This window comes from Pinus tabuliformis, chromosome 6 (genome assembly GCF_031772625.1).
Source record: "Pinus tabuliformis cultivar Carrire ecotype Pingquan chromosome 6, CPIR1, whole genome shotgun sequence".
NCBI classification, from domain to species: Eukaryota; Viridiplantae; Streptophyta; class Pinopsida; order Pinales; family Pinaceae; genus Pinus; species Pinus tabuliformis.
In genome coordinates this window covers 776,596,848-776,617,229 of record NC_142292.1, presented here as the reverse complement: position 1 = coordinate 776,617,229, position 20,382 = coordinate 776,596,848, and the positions used below count along the sequence as shown (strand labels likewise).

The window sequence follows — 20,382 nt, the reverse complement described above, 5'->3', positions numbered from 1 at the left end:
TCTTGATCTCCAATGACTACTTCCTTTGACCATAATGGTTAGCAGAATGTCGATTTGGCCACCTTTGCATTTCCTTTGACTTCCTTTGGTATTTCACCTTGGTTTCGCCACAAGTTACTGATTTTTGCCTTGGTTTCCTATGCCACTAGCCCCATTGGCGAAATCAATCCTTGTGTTGCCATTCCTTGACCATATGTGACATGTCATCACGCATGAGAGAGGGATCTTCAATGCCCTAGAGGATCTGGAGAATCTACCATCTGGGTTTTGTCCAACAAATTTTGCAGACCAGTTTTGACGTAATGCATCCCAAAATTTGTCAAGTTTTGCCCTTGTTTTGCCACATGAAACTGCCATGTGCCATTGGACCAACTTTGACTATCTGTTTCTGCACAATTCCTTCACATTGTTGAAAAAATTCAACATGGTATGTCATCTTCTCTTCATTTTGAGTATTTTGAGACCAAAATGACTTTTGACTTCTAGGACCACATGCATCGGGAAACATGAATTGTCTTGGAAATGTGAAATTGCTGAAATTGTGAGACTAACATGTTGAGAACTATATGAGGAATATTGCGTCAAGGCCAATGACACATATGGACTCAATGACACACATAACCATGCAGTAAGACATAGGTGCACATGATGTGGTTTGTATTGGTCCATACACTAGTGTTCACCTTGACATAACCAAGGTTCCCATAAACCATGAGTCCCGATAAGGTCCATCCACAAGCCTCCAATCCTATCCAGGGTGAGAAGACTCAAGACTTAGCCCAAAGGGACCGGCCATGGTCAATTGTCACAAGGCCTAAGACACCTAAATACAAAGACATACAATTTTTACATGGATTTTGATTTGTGACCTTTGGCTTACAATGATGATATGCGAAATGAAAAATGTATGTACCCCTACTGGAATGAGGAGTAATAGGATCTATGGTGAACACTTCAACAAACCCTAATCCAACATAAACCTTGAGCTAGAATATCATATAAGGAGAAGCAAACCCATGGACAAGAAAACAAGAGGTATGGTGCACTTAGGCAAAAGAGCCAATCACTAATAACTTCAAAATGATGATACAAAATATTCATAAGGTGTGTATGTATACACAACTTATGAGGTGAGGTGCCTTTCCTCATAAGGGGGTTATGGGTGCATATAAATGCTTATGTTGGCCTTGACCACCTAGAATAATATAAAATAATGTTGATTAGGTCAGCTATTAAACCATAATTTAGAAATACAATAATGTGGGCACTTAACCATAATGTCAATAACCACAAGAGAAGATTACCATCATTTTAAGATACCATCATTTTAAGATACTTGTGTAGTTTTTCAACTGGTATATCTTGATTTTAGATCAGGATGGAGAAACCTGTTGAAGTAAGGTCAAAGTACGGCAAAATGTGATTAAGATATATATGATCCATCCACCTCAACTTGGAACGAGCAGATTTGATAATCACATTACCGATCTTTTTCTAGTCTCTATATTTTTGTTGCAGTGAATCCCCTTCCATTTTAATCATATTCCACACATTGTGATAGAATGGTTCCCACTTTGTCATGTTTGATTATTGAAGCGTTTCTTTGTTTAGAACTAAGTTCAATTGCAAACTCAAAGAGAAGTTTCATGCCCTTTCGAGTTAATTTCTGTGAAGTGGTTATCCCGAATTTACCATTCTTGTATGACAGTCATTATCAATTAGGTTGCTTCTTCTTCAAATTTAACACAAATCTGCTTACTTTCATAGGTAGATGCCATTGTCCTTAACAAAAATGCCTTTTACATGAGATAATTTACTAATTGGACCTGTGCATCTCACTTCTTATAGATGGTGGTCAATAAGAACACCAGTGGATGATCAATAGCTCCAAAGCAAATTACTCATTGTAGATGTCAGTGGTAAACTTGTCCAATATTTGCATTAGAAGATTAGCAGATTTCTCATTTTTCGCTATGGAAGAGCAGCATCCAAATAATCGATTATTGTTTCTAGCTGTTCAATGTTCCCTTATAATTTCAGAATTAGTTTTTATATATTTCAATTGCTCTGATACTGTTTTTTTCATTAGAATTATAATTAATTTATGAAGTCATTTATATTTAAGGCATTGCATTTTGATGAGACGCTGGTTAACCATATTGGTACTTGAACTTGTTAAATAAGGGATTGGGCTGGCTTTTCATTCTGAGATTGATTCTTGTATTACTTGTTCTACATATGCTAGCAAAACTGAAAATCTACTGTCCAGGTGCTAGGTCATGCTCTCTTGTTGGTGACTTCAATGATTGGTCTGAGACAGAGAACTGTGCCAAGGAAGGACATTTTGGCCGAGACGATTATGGATATTGGCGAATATTTTTAGGAGATAAGCTTCGTGATGGAGAACCAGAAGAAAAATACTATTTCCAGGAGTATAACTATGTAGATGACTTTGATCGTGGCGACAAAGATGTTGATATTGATGCTCTTTTTCAGAAAATGAATGATGATTATTGGGAACCAGGAGAGGATGAATATATAGATAATGACTTGCCAGATAGATTGTATGAAGAGATATTTGGTCCTAATGGTCCCACAGAAGAAGAATTAGACAACATTCCTGATGCACGGACAAGATACCAAGCTTGGAAAGAAAGTCAAAAAAATAAACCACAGAGCAACTTGCCTCCTATTGATGTGATTGATGATGGCACAACATTTAGTGGTATGCGTATTGTTGATGATCCTGTCTGGCGTAAAAGGGTGAGAGAAAAGAAGCCTCCTCTTGCATATTGGGAAGAACTACGGAAAGGACGTAAAGCATGGATGAAAAAATATATCCCAAGTATTCCACATGGTTGTCGAGTAAAGGTTTTCTTCAAAACTCCAGAAGGTCCTCTTGAACGTGTTCCAGCTTGGGCTACATATGTCTTGCCTGGTAACAATAATGCTTATGACTTACTGTACTTTCATTTTAATGAAGATCTCATTGTGATTTTCAATAAAATTAGCATCCAGTTTAATATATATTATTCAATTTTAGAAGAAAAGTGAAGTTATATTTTCTTCCATATCAACATTTTATGGTCTCTTTGAATTTCACTCATTTCTATCTTTAATTTCAAACTCTGCAAAAAAACATCTTCTCTTTCTTATGGTTGCCAGCGTTCACAGTACATGTTTTGGTGTAGGACTGGATTTGGATACAGAGTTTGAAAATTTATCTTCTTTGTTGGTGCATACAAGTACTGTATATTTCATAGAAAATCTCACAAATAATAGAATACGTTGGACTAGAAAATGCAAAATACAATTTCCAAATTGATCTTGACTGGTACATCAATTACCATTTATTATTGCCTATCTTTTTTTTTTGTCAGTCAAAAAAACTTCTTATATTATCCGAAGAGAGCTGATTACATTTTGGTGGCCTTTGGCTCTCCCTGCTTCACTCTGACCAGATTTGTTAGCAAGAAGAGCCAGACTGAAATAATACAAGATAAACCCAGTCAATACATGTGTCCCATGGACAAAATGGCCAAATATTCCAAAAAGCAAACAAAACTAGAACACAACTTGCAGATTTCATGTTAAGGAGGGGGGTTCCGAGTGTGTTTGCCCATATTAGCTGGCTGCCCACGATCTTCATGTATATGATAATCAATATGGGCCAGGCGTGCTTCAATTTCATCCATTCTTTCATTGTTTCGGTGTTGACTGCATCTCATGGCAGCCTGCTGTTCCAGGATCTCGTTCTGACTGAATTGCATCTTGTCGCTCAAATTGTATAGGCACGGTGCGACAACGACTCAAGGTGGGGGCTGTCACTTTGAACCGCGCCCACTCCGTTCTAGCTGTCTCCCAATAGCAGGCTATGGGGGGTAGTCCCTATGGAATGTGATAATGCATGACTTGTTGGCAACCAACAAGTCCAGGAGACACGATTGAATGGCCTAGCCACTTGGTTGATTTAGCAATTTTAAGGATTAGATTAGATTGTTATGTGAGACTAGTGCCTTATGGAGTCAATTACTTATTTTATATCGATTAAGTACCAAATCACTGGATGAACAATCCCTGCTTACAAGATGCTTAGCTATCCTAGATGAAATGCAAGTTCTACAATCTAAGTGAGATACAAAAATGTTGGTTGATTTTAATGCCTAACTAGGTTGATTTTGAGGCTAGTCTCTAAAGTAGGTTGTAGAGAGAAGTCAAGGCGAAGCAAGCAAATGCTTGGGTAACGAACCTCCCCTTGAAATCTAATCACCCGGTGCCTCCGGTGTTGCAGAGACTGTGGCTTTGGCGACTATAAGGTCACCGTGTTAACCACTAGAGAGGATCTATCCTTCGCAAGCTACAAGATGAAGGGTGTTCCTATCTTTCTATCAACCAAGCTTATGCTTGGAGGTAAGTTTATTAATGCAAGACTAAGCCTAGAATGCAAATGCAAATGATTGAGTGATCTTGAGTTAAGATTGCTTATGATCTTAAGTACTTGGTTACAATTAATCTTTAGTTATGAGAAGGAGTACTTAATTGATGAAAAGGACAATCTTAATCACAAGGTAGAGTGCTCAAAAGATTAATCCAATGAAACCAAGAGATAATTGCTCAAGTACCAAATGAAAACAAGATAGATGCTCCAAATAACAATTCACCAATATGTCAAAGATAGATTATCATCCACAATATGTATCCAATTTAACCATGAAACAATAATGACAATGATGGCAAACAAATGAGATTAGAGCAATTATCCACGATATTACTTAGAACAATTAGCCAAGGTTTTTGTTAACACTTATATTAGGCAATACAAGAATGAAAAGGATGTCAATGAACACTTGCTCAAGAGATAGACAATTTAGACGATCAATGCTCCTTAAACACAATTAGCACAAAATTTATCACAATGCCAAATTAATGTGGAACAAATAGATCTCCAATGCTATTGTGTGAGAAGAAGATATACAAATATGCTCAAGTCCAATGACCAATCAAACAATATTAACCATCCAAGGACATATTCAACTCTTGAGATTAAGTGCTTTTATGAGTGAGTTACTTAGTGAAAAATTCTTAGATTATGAAACTCACAAGACATGAAATATCTTAGCATTCTTATTAAAGAGCAATAAGAGCAATAAACCACTTAACCAATTAACAATCCAATCAATACTAACAATCCTTTCCACAATATGCTATGTTCATCAATGGAGCATCAACCAATAAAAGCCTTTATGTAACTTATGTTCCAATGACAGCGAATGAGCAATAATCAAACTTTTAGGACAGCAGTAGCTAATCTTATGCCAAATATACCAAAACAGTCCCAAAATTATCTTTCTCTTGTTTAAATGAGAGCACTTTAGATGAGAATGCAAACAGTGAGAAATGCCTTCTGAGTGCATGCATGCAAGAGTGCAAATGAAATGAATGAGGCAGCCAAGGGAAATCTGGAAGGCAGCCCTCTTAAATAACTTTGCCAACACAAAATATAACCAATGAAGCAATGGAAACCAAGATACAAATGCTTGATTAGCCTAGGATATCTAGATATCACTGTTATGATCAGACCTTATTACACTTCCTTAGTAAATATGTCAGTCGTCAAAATTCATGAAACAAGCCCAATAATGATTACCCAATTTGTGCAATGACTAGTTAATGAATTTATGTGACTTGTTAGTGATTTTTATGCCACTCATATGAGATATATACCACTGATAGCAAAGGATTAGATGGCTGCTATTAAAACAGATATGGAGATGACAGCTAGACTAGGCAAACCAATAGGCCTTTGGGCCTTGAAAATGACTAGTCTTCTTGGCCAAAATTTTTCCAATTACTAGACCACTTGCAATCACAAGTATTAGCCCAAAATCTCCTGCAACCACAAAGTGTTAGAGGAAAAAATCAAATGATAACCCAAATTAGAGATGGAAAGAGGCAAGAGGGCTAGAATGAGGCAATGATGAGGGCTAAAGGCTCAAGGAAAGGCGACGACTAAGGGAGGAGGCCAAATAGGCCCATGACAGGCATGTAAGCTTGACGTCAACGCTTAGAAGGAGGGCTGAGAAGAAGAGGAGGCTGCGACAGAGGAGAAGAAGGCTAGCGGAGGAGGGAGAGGGCTCACGAAGGGCAGGAGGAGGCCTTCAAGGCATGCGGTCAGGGCCATGAAGCCCTAGAAAGGCATCCACAAGCCTAGATAGGCTTGTGACTAAGGAGGAGAGCCCCTTAGGGGCTGCGGCCTAGCCCTGAGGTCTGCTGCTAGGAGGTTGAGGCCTCTAGAGGGCCTAACGACTCTCCAAATGGAGGCTGAGGCCTCTAAGATGACCCATAAGGGTATGACTAAGGTTGGAGAGCCAATGCTAGGCCTAGAAGGCCTAAAAGAAATTTTCGGACCCCTGCAAAATTGATAAATTTGCTTTAGATCTTCAAAAAATGCCACAAAATGGCATGAAAAACTTCCTTGAGGGCTAGTGGCTTCTTCTTTGGCTTGAGCATTGAGCTTGGAGGGAAGCTAGAGGGTGGATCTTGCCTTCCTATGCCTAGATCCACCTCAAAACCCCAAAACTTTCCTTCAACGAGGCTAGAAACCCTCATAATGTTGGTATGGCTTGAAAATTCACTTGCACAAATGAAATAAAATTTTCCCCAAAACCCCAATATATACAAAATTTAAAATAAACTCCAAAACCCCATCTACTGCAAAACAATGGTTAGAAATAATTTACAAAATATTTACAAATATACAATGCTTGTAAAATAAAATCTTTTTGAGAAAATAAATTCTAAATAATCGCAATGGAGGGATGTATTTTTCGAAAATTTGAATATTGGCTACACCCCTTAGCATAGTAAGAACACCATATAAAATTTCCTAGAGCCCAAACAAGGTTGGCTCTTACCCAAAGTTTGTGAACTTGGAGCGCAAGGGATAGTGTACCTGCAAATCTCTACATATTTTCTCAAGCAAACTTCTTAGATCATATGGTGAATCAGATCACTTAAGATAAAACCAAGTTTTAGCAATAGAATGTTCTTATCACCGAGAAATGAAATAATATGCTCATAAATAATTATTTAGCACAATATAGGAAAGCACAGAACTAGCACGTACCAGAAATCAATGGAAAAAGAACACCATGAACTGAACCCCAAAGTCTTTTTATTATGAAATCAAATGTTTCCAACAGAGCAATGGCTCAATATGAACATTACAAATTTACATCATCCACTGGTAGTCGAGACCATAATTTTTTTCATGACTTGAAAAGCAAAATGGCTTCTATTTATAGAGAAATCCCTCCCAGTGGAAAATAACGGCTAATTGGCTTGATTCCCATCAAAAGAATCTCCAGCGTTGATAAATATTTGATCATCTTTTAAAACTTTCTGAAGTCACTTTCCTTCACATGTTTAGCTATGAATTCCCTTAATAAGGCAGGCCTCTCTAACCCCCCATCCGTTTCTTTGCCTTTTACCCTAAGTCCTTCCCACCCGAGATGGATTAAGAGACGAGATAAAGGCCCAAACAGTAAGTAAGGTCTTCATCCCGAGATGGTAAGGCAGGGTTAGTGAAGGAGGGTAGGGTGAGGGAGTATCTATAGGTGGGTAGAACATGGTTGGTGGTAAGAGTGAAGTAAAGGGAAAGTAGGCTGTTGAGTAAAGGTAAATAGTCAAGGTTCAACCCGCCCAAGCCTTCCTTTCAAATGTCAGGGGTTTAGCATTCCTACTGTAGTTCTGAGGATCCCACCCACGATTGTTCCACCGCCGAATATTTTTATGTTGAGGAAAATTCGAAATTTTCTTAAAAACCATTTTCAATTAATCCAAAAATTAATATTTTGGATTAATTTCTTCAAAATTTTAACTTTGACTCAACCACCAAGGTTCAAGGGCTTAATTTTTCTTAAAATATCCATTTCTGCCTTGGTGGGGGACCTCCAAAAATTAATTTTCCTTTGACCCATGAATTTTCCACTTGGAGAAGAATTAATTTCCCTAAAATTAATTTTGATTCTAAATTAATTAATTTTCTAGCTTAGGATTTAATTTTATTTTTGCAGAAAAAATTAATTAATTGTCACTAGAGAGGATTAATTATTTTTTCCACCCTCAAATATTTTAGCCATGTTGTCCAAGTATGAGGGGCCACACACTAAAATATTTTTTACATCAGATATTGCAAATTCAACCCTCAAAGGGGGAAATTGGAATACACCTTTACACTTATACCGACTTACTCAATTTTGCGACACAATATGATCTAGTAGACCAAGTGATTTGTAATAAAATAATTTAGCCAAAGAGCTTAAATTATTCCCAAACCACTTTTACAAAGATTCGATATAAAGGTAGGACTCACTTAAGATTTTGATTATGAACTCCACCTCAGCTTTGGGGTTCAAGCTAGAGGAAAAGCTCTGCCGATTATCCATGTTTAGAAACACACATAATTCGGTGAGGTTAACAAACCTCCTAGGATGAATTTCATTGCCAAATTCAAAGGTTTACCTAGGTTGTTACATAATTAAACGGTTATACTAGCATCATTTACATTACAACTTGCAGAAATTTGGTTTACAATGATATAGTAATTGGCTGGATGATGATTCTGATCCTTGAAAAAAATTATACACTTCTTCGTTGGACTTGTGACAAAATGGGTACAACACTGCACATCATTGATGTATGCCACGATCTCATTCTAGTCCTCATACCTATGCTTCCACAAAATATCCAGGTTGGCCTGGATATCTCAAAGTTGTTCTGCAATTGTGTCCAGAGAGGGTGGCTGTTCCACATGACCCGATGAAGGCGCTGGGGTGTGGGCAACCTCTCCTTCCCTGGCGACACCTTTAGCCTCATCCTTATTGATGCCCACCCCCTGTCAGCCCATGCATTCGATTGCCCATGACGTCCGCCTTCGTGGCGAGGATGCCCTCACTGATGGATCATTGAGGCTACTCGAATCCGGTGTCCTCCTTGCCTCACACCCTGCTGTCTGAACCCCGTGTGTCGACCACCTTCGACTGTGACCGCTGAGACCACACTCCCCTCTGACTCAAAACCAACCATTCCACTGTTGGCTAGGTTGGACCAGAGAGTTTGCTTGCAGCCACCTCCTAGCCCGACAAGCAACGAAATAATAAGCAAATGCAACACAAAACATAAGAAAAGGCCTGTGCTCGAACACCTACACCTCTCAGGGTTTTCAACGACTGCACTCAAAGCCCAGACTACACAGAAGGAGTCCCAAGAGGAGATGGAGAGCCACTAAGAGAGGTGCCATTGTTGGGCCTCTTAAACCTCAACCACCCCATTAATCACCCTCCCAGGAATATAAGGAAAGACAAAACAGTTGCCCCAGAGCCTTACCATAGCAAAGGCCACATTACCATAGAAATAAGACCACTCGACCCACAACAGTAGATTCCAAACAACCCAGATAAGGAACCAAATTGAGACATAAGACCATCCATCGCCAAGGAGAAAGCGAAAGTGCCAGAGGAGAATCCACCCCGACCACATACTCAACGTCTCGAAAACGAGGAGCCCAATTAACACTTATAGGTCCGGGAGTGAAAGCAAGGACCACTATAAAATCCACTCCCCCATCAAAGTTATTTCAAACTGAATTCCTATCGAAAGAAATAAGCAAGTGACAAAGTATACTTGCTAGTGTACGTGTTGCAGAAGCTTGCATGGAGAGAACAAGTGCTCAGATCCCAAGTGACGGGTTTTCTTATAGCTTAGGAGAGAACAAGTATGCTTTAGCTTGGGCTCTACTATGATATCTTGGATGAGCAGGAAGCATAGATCAGTCACACTCAACATAGCTTGGATTATTCGGCTAGGAGTGGGAAACCACAACGATACATTGCGATAATCAAAGCTGTGTGAAGCTTTCAAAGAATCTTGTGTTCCATGACAGGTCAAATCATATTGAGATCAAGTACCACTACATCCATGATATGGTACAGAGGAGAGCGATAAGGTTCAAGTACATCTTCACTTATGAGCAGGCAACTGATGTTCTGACGAAGCCATTGCCCAGGGACAAGTTCGTGTACTTCAAAGACAAGCTAGGGCTCATGGAGATTACCCCTATCATTGAGAGGGAGTGCTGATATGTCTGCAGCACATATGTACTTTTTCTTGATAGGGATAATGGTCCGAGAGGCCTAGAGTGCTCAATAGGCAAGATTGAGTGACTACCTCTTAGAGGAGACTCGATCACACACTAGGAAAGGGTGTAGTGAGGTCTGTCAGTATTTGGACCCTGATCACACAGCGAGAAGGGTGGAGTGAGGTATCAGACCTTGATCACACACTAGGAAGGGTGGAGTGAGGTCCTTCAACATCTGGATCTTATCACACACCAAGGGTGTAGTGAGATCTTGGACACTGATCACATAAGAGGTAGGATGGAGTGAGGTCCTTTCAACATCTTGACCTGATCACCAACCAGGAAGGGTTGAGTGAGGTCTTGGCCTAGAGTTCTCACCAAGAAGGGTGAGTGAGTGCTTGCTAGTTGAGGGTCTCAACATTTTTGGCCTAGGGAGAGGCCATGAGATTTGAGGACTGATCACGCTAGAGGAGTGAGTCTTGATATGTTGAACACTTTGCCATTGGTTTGGTGCCTCCCTGGATATGGCCACTAGCAGATGCTGATGATAGATGATGATGTTGGTGGGTGATGTATAACCTTTTATTTAGAGAAATTTGTCAACTTGAGAACATCTATGACAGTGATTATGAATACCTCCCTAGTTAAGAGGGAGTGTTGAATTTGTAACTATGGTTGGTATTCATAATGTATATTTGGTTACCTGATGTATTTGTATTTATCATTGTAGAGCATATTTTTAAATGCTAGAGTCAAAAGAAAATTCATTTTGAGTCAAAGTCCCATTGCAACTTTTTAAAGAAGCAAATTTGAATTTTTGAAATATAATTTTTGGCTCCAAAGGTTGTCAAGTTGACCTCTCTCCAAGTCAAGTCGGCCCTGGCTAAATACACATCTATTCGGCCAAAATAGACTACTATATAAAGGCAATTCGATCTCCTCCCCTTGGGCATTCACATTCTCTCTCACAAGCAAGTTTTGGGCAAGCAAGCGAAGGACAAGAAGGAGAAATAGGATGAATAGGACAAATTGACTCTCTCTTCTCTCTCTTGCAACTTACACGTGTGGATAGAATCTTCTCTCTCCGGTTTGCAATTTTTTTGGGCATTCTGTTGTAGGGGCCGAAATTCTGGGCAACTATAGGGGCCGAAATTTCTGGGGTGACTGGCTGTAATATTCCTAATTAGCCATGGCTAATTGGAATATTCGATTTTGCTCAATTTTTTTTTTTCTTTTTTTCTTTTTTTTCTATGTTAAGACTAACCTAAGTACCCACGGGGGATTTGAACCGGTGACCTATCGCAAGGAGTGCCTTAACAAGGCACCCATTCACCGTCAATCCAAAGCCCCGTGGGCGATTTTGCTCAATTTTGCTTTCTATAGTTATTTGTAAATAAAAAGGTGAGGAAAAGGGGACATAACTCACTTTTAGAATAAAAGTCACTTTCTAGTAGCACAATGTTGTGACTTAAAGGGGAGCCGAGGGGGCCAAAGGACCACACAGAGATGGGGCCCACGCAGACACTTGGAGGGACTGTGCAGATGGGAAAAGGAACATGTGGCAAGAGGAGATTACGTTGGAGGAGGTGAGCCTTGGGATTGAGAGAGGCCAATGCTATAAAGGAGAGAGGAGCCTCCTCATTTTGGCATTTAGTTATGAGCATTTGAGCTAGTCACTTTGACTCGGAGCACGCTGGCTGTTTAGCCTGTCTGCAGCACTATTTAATGCACTGATTGTCTTCGTTCGGAGATCTCACCTTTAGCCCCGGGGGACTTCGAGTGCCTACTCGGGCAAGGTAGTTTCAACGATCTTTTTTGCAGTAGTTTTGATCTTTGGCATTGAGGTGGAGCTGAGCGTTGGAGGACTACGCAGTCTTAAGAGAGGGACGCAGTTTTCTGGTAGCAGTTCCGGATTGGGTGTTTGTGGGGGAGTTGAGCTGGGAGATTGAGCAAGAGATCAGCTCTTGCATATTGGAGGAGTTTGGCAGAGTGTCAGGCAGTATTTTGGAGGATTCTACTCAGTGGCAGCGTAGAGCCTTGAGGGATTGTGTGATTCCCCAAGGGGGCAATTTTCGGGGTTCGGCCATTTCAGAAACGCTTTTTGGGTTTTTCTGGGTTTTCTGAGTAGAGGCTGATTCCATAGTTTTAGCATTTTTTGAGGAGGGGAACAACCCCAAATCCTCATTTGATTTCCAGCAGAAGCAATAACACGACAGTTTTCCAGTAGCATCCATGTAGTTCAAAGAGAGGCCATTATTTGCTATTCTGAGTGTATTTCTTCACTTGCCTAGTGCAAGTCGAGGTGCCATCTTTTCTGATCACCTCCTGTACTCATTCCATTACTCAATATAATAAAATGGCTTAGCATTTCTCTCTGCATTTCTCGAGTCTCTGCTTATATTTCATGTTTCCATTATTATATGTTGCACCACTGTTATTTTTATCATTTTGAGCTTCCTGGTTATTATATCATTTGTGCGTATTTAGTTGGAGTTACTGGGGTTTTGGGGAATATCTCTGAAATGGGATATTACAGTGGTATCAGAGCATAGATCTGGCTCAGCCTGTGGAGCTAGCAATCTATGACACCGGGGGAAAAGCCCTACATCTGTTACAGAGGTAGGAGATACAGAGACACTGGACGTAGGTTGGAGAACACCTACGGGGAGGGAGACTGTGTTCCGGTGGTGGACGCAGAACAGGAGGAGCCTGTGGTGGACGCAGAACAGAAGGAGCCTGTAGTGGACGCAGAGTAGGAGGATCCGATGGCAGATGAGGACGGGAGGAGATTTGCGGACATGCTCCTCAAATCAGTGCAAGATCTGTCGAGGCAGATTGAGGTGATGGGGCAAAGATTCACAGCAGTGGAGGCTAGACAGCGTGAGAACCCACGGGTTTTCCACGTTGGTGAGGGATCGGGTACATCTCACCATTTTCCAGAGCAGGGTGCCACTCAGCATGATATTACTCCACAGATAGCCTCACATGCCCCTACACGCTCTACCATGCCCACTTTCCTAGGAGCGGACACGGGGGCCGGAGCCCAGCAGGAGGCAGAACCCGTTATATGGGCGATTATTTTGCAGAGTACCAGGCCTATGGGCAAGAGTTCAGGGATGCTCTTTCATTCAGAGATTTTGTTAAGCTCCAGCGGGATAGTAGACCTCGCGACCATCACAGAGGACACCAACATTATCACGATGGAGACACCCACCGTACAGCTAGCAGATTCCACTTGCCTACGTTTGATGGTTCATCAAACAGTTCGGCAAGGTCTTGGGTGGAGAAGCTGGACATCTATTTCCAGCTTAACCAGATGTCGGAGGCAGAGGTCATCAAGGTGGCAACATTACATTTGGATGGTGAGGCCCAGGATGGGTGGTTCCATGGGATGGTTACACTCGAGCATTCCACAGTGACGATGTATGCCGAGTTCACCAGGAGATTGATGGAGAGGTTCGACCAAAGGGATCCAGAACAACACTTTGTTGAGCTAACGAGGCTCAAATAGACAGGGAACCCAGAGACCTACATTGCGGACTTTTTGAGGGTTTCAGTGATGGTGCCAGATCTATCCAGGACACGGAGGATCTACATGTATGTTGAGGGGTTAGTAGAGCCACTTCGGGGTCTAGTAAGATCCGCTAGACCAACCACACTTCAGGATGCTATTAACAGGACGCGGGACTTACAGGATGTCTTACCCAGGACCTGGACACCTTACCCCTAGCGACAGGCTTTTCAACCTAAGGGGAAGGATGTGAGGATTCTGCCTCCGAAGGGGAATCCAGGATGAGTACAAATTGACGATGATGTCAGGAGGGAGTTGAAGAAGAAGCGGTTGTGCTTCAGCTGTCAGGAGCCGTGGGCACTAGGACATAGATATGCTACTGGCAAAGCACATTTTATTGAGGTCTTCTCTGAGAGCAGCGGGGAAGAGGATGACGAGGATGATGTGGAGGTTGGAGATAGTCATGCCGTGCAGGGTCCCTTGGCGCCTCCACCACCAGCAGCAGGTGGTGCAACTTTTGCACCTAACAGAGGAGCCCTTGCAGCATTGCGAGGATTTCCCAAGTATTTGACACTGCACATACGGGGGACAGTACGTGGCCAGCGAGTCTCAGTTTTGGTTGACAGTGGGGCCACCCACAACTTCATCGATGCACAGATGGTTGAGTGGAGTGGTATACCAACAGAGAGCTTCGATGGATTTTCAGTTTTGGTCCTAGGAGATTAGACCATGGTGTGTGCTCGTTATGTTCCAGAGTTATCAGTGACGATGGGCACCTACACACTAATCGACCACTTCTTTGTGGTCAATATTCTGGACACCAACATAGTACTGGGTGTTCAGTGGCTCATCACTCTAGGGAAGGTCACTACAGATTGGAAGGCCCTAGAGATGGAGTGGGATGATGAGAAGACAGGGAGGCATGAGAAGATACGGGGACAACACACATACCCACCTCAGACTGTTTCAGCTCATCAGATGGAGGCAGTCTTCCAGAAGGGGGACGTAGAGTGGGCAGTGGAGCTGCGTGCATCAGAGATAGGGACTACAGGGTAGGCAGTGCACCCGGAGATACAGTCCATCCTTGACTGGTATGCTACAATATTTGGGGAGATTCCGCCGGGACAACCACCGGACCGGGATTTTGAGCACACCATCGAGCTTGAGCAAGGCATACAGGCAATGATTACCACCCCCTATAGGCATCCCAAGGCTTATCGGGATGAGATTGAGCGGGCCATTTAGGGGTTGCTGGCTCTTGGGCACATTCGGCCGAGCACAAGTCCTTTTGCTTCTTCTGTGGTGTTGGTGAAGAAGAAGGATGGTACATTGAGGATGTGCATTGACTACAGGGCCCTGAACAAGAAGACCTTGAAGAACAGGTACCCCATACCCAGGGTCGATGAGTTGATGGACGAGTTGAGAGGAGAACGATTCTTCTCAAAGATTGATTTGAGATCTGGGTACCATCAGATTCGCGTGAGGGAACAGGACATTCCCAAGACCGCCTTCAGGTGTCACTATGGGCACTATGAGTTTTTGGTGATGCCCTTCGGTCTAACCAACGCCCCAACTACATTCCAGTCTTGCATGAATCACATCTTCTGCAGTCACTTAAGGAAGTTTGCGTTGGTGTTCTTTGATGATATCCTCATTTACAACAAGACTTGGGAGGAGCATCTCCAACACATTGAGACAATATTGCGCATCTTGGGAGAGCAGTAGTTCTATGCCAAGCTCTCCAAGTGTGAGTTTGGGTTGACGGAGATGTTATACTTGGGACACATCATAGGGGTGGACGGAGTGAGGGTCCACGAGGAGAAGATTAGGGCCATCAGAGATTGGCCGGAGCCGAGAAACGTGACAGAACTTCGAGGATTCATTGGCATTTGCACTTACTACCGGAAGTTCGTCAAGGGTTTCTCACAGCTTGCTGCACCCCTGACAGATTTGACGAGGAAGGGGGCATTCAGTTGGTCGGATACAGCGCAACGAGCCTTTGACAGGCTCAAGGAGGTTATGAGCAGCTGCCCAGTGCTTGCATTGCCGGATTTTACGCAACCATTTGTTTTGGAGTGTGATGTGTCGGGAGAGGGGATCAACGCAGTGTTGATGTAGGGAAGTCACCCTATAGCCTTTGAGGAGCTGCACGAGAGGTTGTATTCTATATACGACAAGGAGATGCTGGCCATCATGCATGCATTGGCCAAGTATCGACAGTATTTGGTGGGTAACAGGTTCAGGGTGAAGACTGATCACAACAGCCTCAAGTTCTTTTTGGAGCAGAAGTAGCTATAGGAGAGGCAGCAGAAGTGGATCAGTAAGATCCAAGCGTATGACTTTGACATTGAGTATGTCAAAGGTAAGAACAACGTGGTAGCAGATGCCCTTTCACGTAGACCAGCTACGTTGTCTCTTATGAGCTTGGACGCAGACTGGAGGGCTCGACTCCTAGTAGAGTACTCCAAGGATAGATTTGCATGTGAGGTTTTGGATGGGCAGGTGGCGGATGACAGGTATAGGGTGGTCGATGAGATCATCTATTATAGGGACCAGATCTTCTTGACTGAGGGATCTCAGCTCAAGAAGAAGATACTTCAGGCGTCACATGATTCACCATTGGCAGGTCATCAGGGGTTTACCAAAACCTACAGGGCCATTAGAGAGAGGTTCTCATGGAAGGGCCTCAAGGAGGACGTACTCCAGCATGTCCGGGAGTGCGATGTTTGCCAGAGGAACAAGGGGGAGATGAACCATCCAGCAGGACTATTGCAGCCTCTTCCCATTCCGGAGGGGAAATGGGAGTGTATTTCGATGGACTTCATCATAGGGTTGCCCATGGTACAGGGCAAGGGCTGTGTCTTTGTCGTCGTTGATTGGCTGACAAAGTACTCACACTTTTTCGCTATATCGGCACACTACACAGTAGCACAGGTGGCCGAGTTGTTCTTCAGATAGATTTTCAGGTTACATGGTCTTCCCAAGACCACCACCAGTGACAGGGACAACCGTTTCATGGGCAGTTTTTGGTAGGAGCCTCTCCGATTGGTGGGGACGGAGTTGACACCGAGTAATAGTTATCACCCACAGATGGACGGGCAGATAGAGATAGTTAACAAGTGGCTGGAGGGCTACTTGCGTAACTATGTCAATGGGCAGCAGCGAGCATGGCTGAAGTGGCTACATCTGGGGGAGTACTGCTACAACACTACACATCACATGTCCATTGGTATGTCACCATTTTATGCTTTGTATGGATATCATCCCTTATCTTTTGCTGACGTGATGTTTGGTGCTAGCAAGGCTTCGAGAGCCAAGATTTGGATCCAAGAGAGTCAGGATATTCTCCGAGCTCTCAAGGATAATATGGCTACAACGCAGAACCAACAAAAGCTGTATGCTGACAGGGGTCGGGTGGAGAGATAGTTTGAGGTAGGGGACTTGGTCTACCTACGATTACAGCCATACCGACAGTCGTCACTGAAGCAGAAGGGGGCTGAGAAGCTCAAGCCCTGCTTTTATGGGCCATACAGGGTGATACGCAGGATTGGACAGGTTGCGTATGAGTTGGAGCTACCCCAAGGTAGCAAGATTCATAACGTCTTTCATGTATCATGCCTGAAGAAGGCATTGGGACAGCATGTGACAGTGACAGATGAGCTACCACCCACGGATGATGAGGGGCATTTGGTGTTGCAGCTAGAGGCTATTATTGATACCAGGGAGAGGCAGCTACGGAACAGGACAATCCGGGAATTCTTGGTGAGGTGGAAGAATTTTCCGGATGAGGATGCCACTTGGGAGAGTGAGAAAATTTTGCAGCATCCATCACTTTAGTTGCTTGAGGACAAGCAACATTTTGCCGGGGGAGACTGTAATATTCCTAATTAGCCATGGCTAATTGGAATATTCGATTTTGCTCAATTTTGCCTTCTATAGTTATTTGTAAATAAAAAGGTGAGGAAAAGGGGACATAACTCACTTTTAGAATAAAAGTCACTTCCTAGTAGCACAACGTTGTGACTTAAAGGGGAGCCAAGGGGGCCAAAGGACCACGCAGAGATGGGGCCCACGCAGACACTTGGAGGGACTACGCAGATGGGAAAAGGAACACGTGGCAAGAGGAGATTACGTTGGAGGAGGTGAGCCTTGGGATTGAGAGAGGCCAATGCTATAAAGGAGAGAGGAGCCTCCTCATTTTGGCATTCAGTTATGAGCATTTGAGCTAGTCACTTCGACTTGGAGCACGCTGGCTGTTTAGCCTGTCTGCAACACTGTTTAGTGCACTAAGTATCTTCGTTCAGAGATCTCACCCTTAGCCCCGGGGGACTTCGAGTGCCTACTCGGGCAAGGTAGTTTCAATAGTCTTTTTTGCAGTAGTTTTGACCTTTGGTGTTGAGGTGGATCTAAGCATTGGAGGACTGCGCAGTCTTGAGAGAGAGGGATGCAGTTTTCTAGGAGCAGTTCTGGATTGGGTGTTTGTGGGGGAGTTGAGCTGGGAGATTGAGCAAGAGATCAACTCTTGCATATTGGAGGAGTTTGGCAGAGTTTCAGGCAGTATTTTGGAGGATTCTACTCAGTGGCAGCGCAGAGCCTTGAGGGATTGCGTGATTCCCCAAGGGGGCGATTTTTGGGGGTCGGCCATTTTAGAAACGCTTTCTAGGTTTTTCTGGGTTTTCTGAGTAGAGGTTGATTCCAAAGTTTCAACATTTTCTGAGGAGGGGAACAACCCCAAATCCTCATTTGATTTCCAGCAGCAGCAACAACACAACATTTTCCCAGCAGCATCCACGCAGTTCAGAGAGAGGCCATTCCTTGCTATTCTGAGTGTATTTCTTCACTTACCTGGTGCAAGTCGAGGTGCCATCTTTTCTGATCACCTCTTGTACTCATTCCATTACTCAGTATAATAAAATGGCTTAGCATTTCTCTCTGCATTTCTCGAGTCTCTGCTTATATTTCATGTTTCCATTATTATATGTTGCACCACTGTTATTTTTATCATTTTGAGCTTCCCGGTTATTATATCATTTGTGCGTATTTAGTTGGAGTTACTGGGGTTTTGGGGAATATCTCTGAAATGGGACATTATACTGGAAAATGCAGGAGGGCCAAAATTGTAGGTCAAGACAAGCAAAGCAAATTGGTGAATTAGATTGGGAGGCTTGAATTGGAAGGGAAGACTAGGTTTGACCATAGGTCTAGGTGTATCTCTCGTTGAACAAGAAGAATTTCTCTATTGAAAAGGTTGTTGGGTTTTCCCAGGGTAAATCTTGTATCCTTTTGTGCATTATGATCTCTATTGTTGTTCTTTGTAGTTGAATTTCTGAAGTATAATTGTAGAATGATATATTGGAATAATATAAAAGAAGATCTACATGAAAAGTAATTATCAAAATTTCAGAAATATTGTGCTAATCTCTATTGCACTTAGAATATCAACACTTGTTTTGCCTTCTAACATTCTGTCCAGTTGATCTGGGCACTATCTTGCCCTCAATTTCCCTTCTGTAGGTCTCAATCTACTTGCAACCTTGTTTGTCTACCCAAACCGGGACTACTAGACCCATTGTCTAACCCTTCTCCAAGCCACAACCACCTTTGATCTCACTAGTGAATGTCTAGAAGCTTCGCTGGCTGGTACAACAACCCTAATCCATGCATGATCGACTTCCTACAGTCTCTGGTCGCCTACTTGTAGCCTCCTAACTAGGCCTTGTGCCCACAGCTAGGCCTCCTTTGTCTCGATTGCTCCTAAAACGCTCAACAGGGTCTTTGATCTAGGTCTGTGACTCCTCCAGGTAGACCATAACCTGTTGTGGGACAAACCTAACCAGTTTTGAGGCTCTCAACCTCCCTCATCAACCTTGTCCTTTAGGCCTAAGGCTTTCAACCTCCCTGTCTGTCCTCGACCTTCTACCGTGAAGTCTCTATCTCAAGCCTGCGGCCAATAAATTGCCACTCCCTTCCTCAGACAACCCTCAAACTCAATCAATTGATAGAACTTTAACTCAACCTTCCTCTTATTATTGGTAGTATCTTCTCTCTAGGACATATCTCTTGCTCCACACATGAAGTCCATCTCAATGTGTGACTAGGCCTCTCCTTTGGCCTATTTTATAGCTCTTGTGTGAGTGTCTTGAGGGTCTTCTTTGTCCTTCAAGAAACCTTCATTTAACCACTCAATCACAAATTAGAATTTAATATTAATTTATTTGGTTCCAAACCCCTCACCTTGGGTACCTTGTCCAAGAAACTCATTTTTGTTTGTTTTCTCCTCTTGGAAACACCTTTCGAGCTACCCAAATTTGTACAAAATAATAAGATTGAGCTTGCCTATGTCAATAACAAACTATTGGTATATTCACTAAGGCTCAGAGGATGGACTTTGGCAAATATATAAACTTGCTCAATGTAAATGCTAGCAAAATGGTCATTAAGGGGCAATCTTGGAGTTAATGATCAATTATGTAAAAGTTCACATTAGGCTTTAAAGCTAGTGTTACCCACCTATGTGGGCGATCCCTAGGAGAAAATTATTCGGCTTGCCAACTAGCAGTCCCATCATGATTTGTAGATAGCTAGCATTAGATGCTTGCATCCGCTCTCCTCTTAGTGCTTTCTTTTATCTAGTCTACTCATATGAGGAAGGTGGGTCATCTATTGTGAGATATATTAACCATCTTTTTTATTCGAGTGCGTTCCTTTAATATTTAAGGGCATTCTAGTATGG

The 20,382-nt window shown here is 42.7% G+C and overlaps 1 protein-coding gene across 2 annotated transcripts in view; it reads left to right on the top strand.

The window, feature by feature from the left end:
• Window positions 1-20,382, top strand: part of EMB2729 (Alpha amylase family protein) — a 421,581-nt gene that overhangs the window by 27,739 nt on the left and 373,460 nt on the right. For both annotated transcript variants that reach the window (XM_089421556.1, XM_089421555.1), the window contains one exon: window positions 2,270-2,938. In XM_089421556.1, coding sequence (XP_089277682.1) covers window positions 2,270-2,938 — 669 coding nt within the window. The remainder of the gene's footprint in view (window positions 1-2,269; window positions 2,939-20,382) is intronic.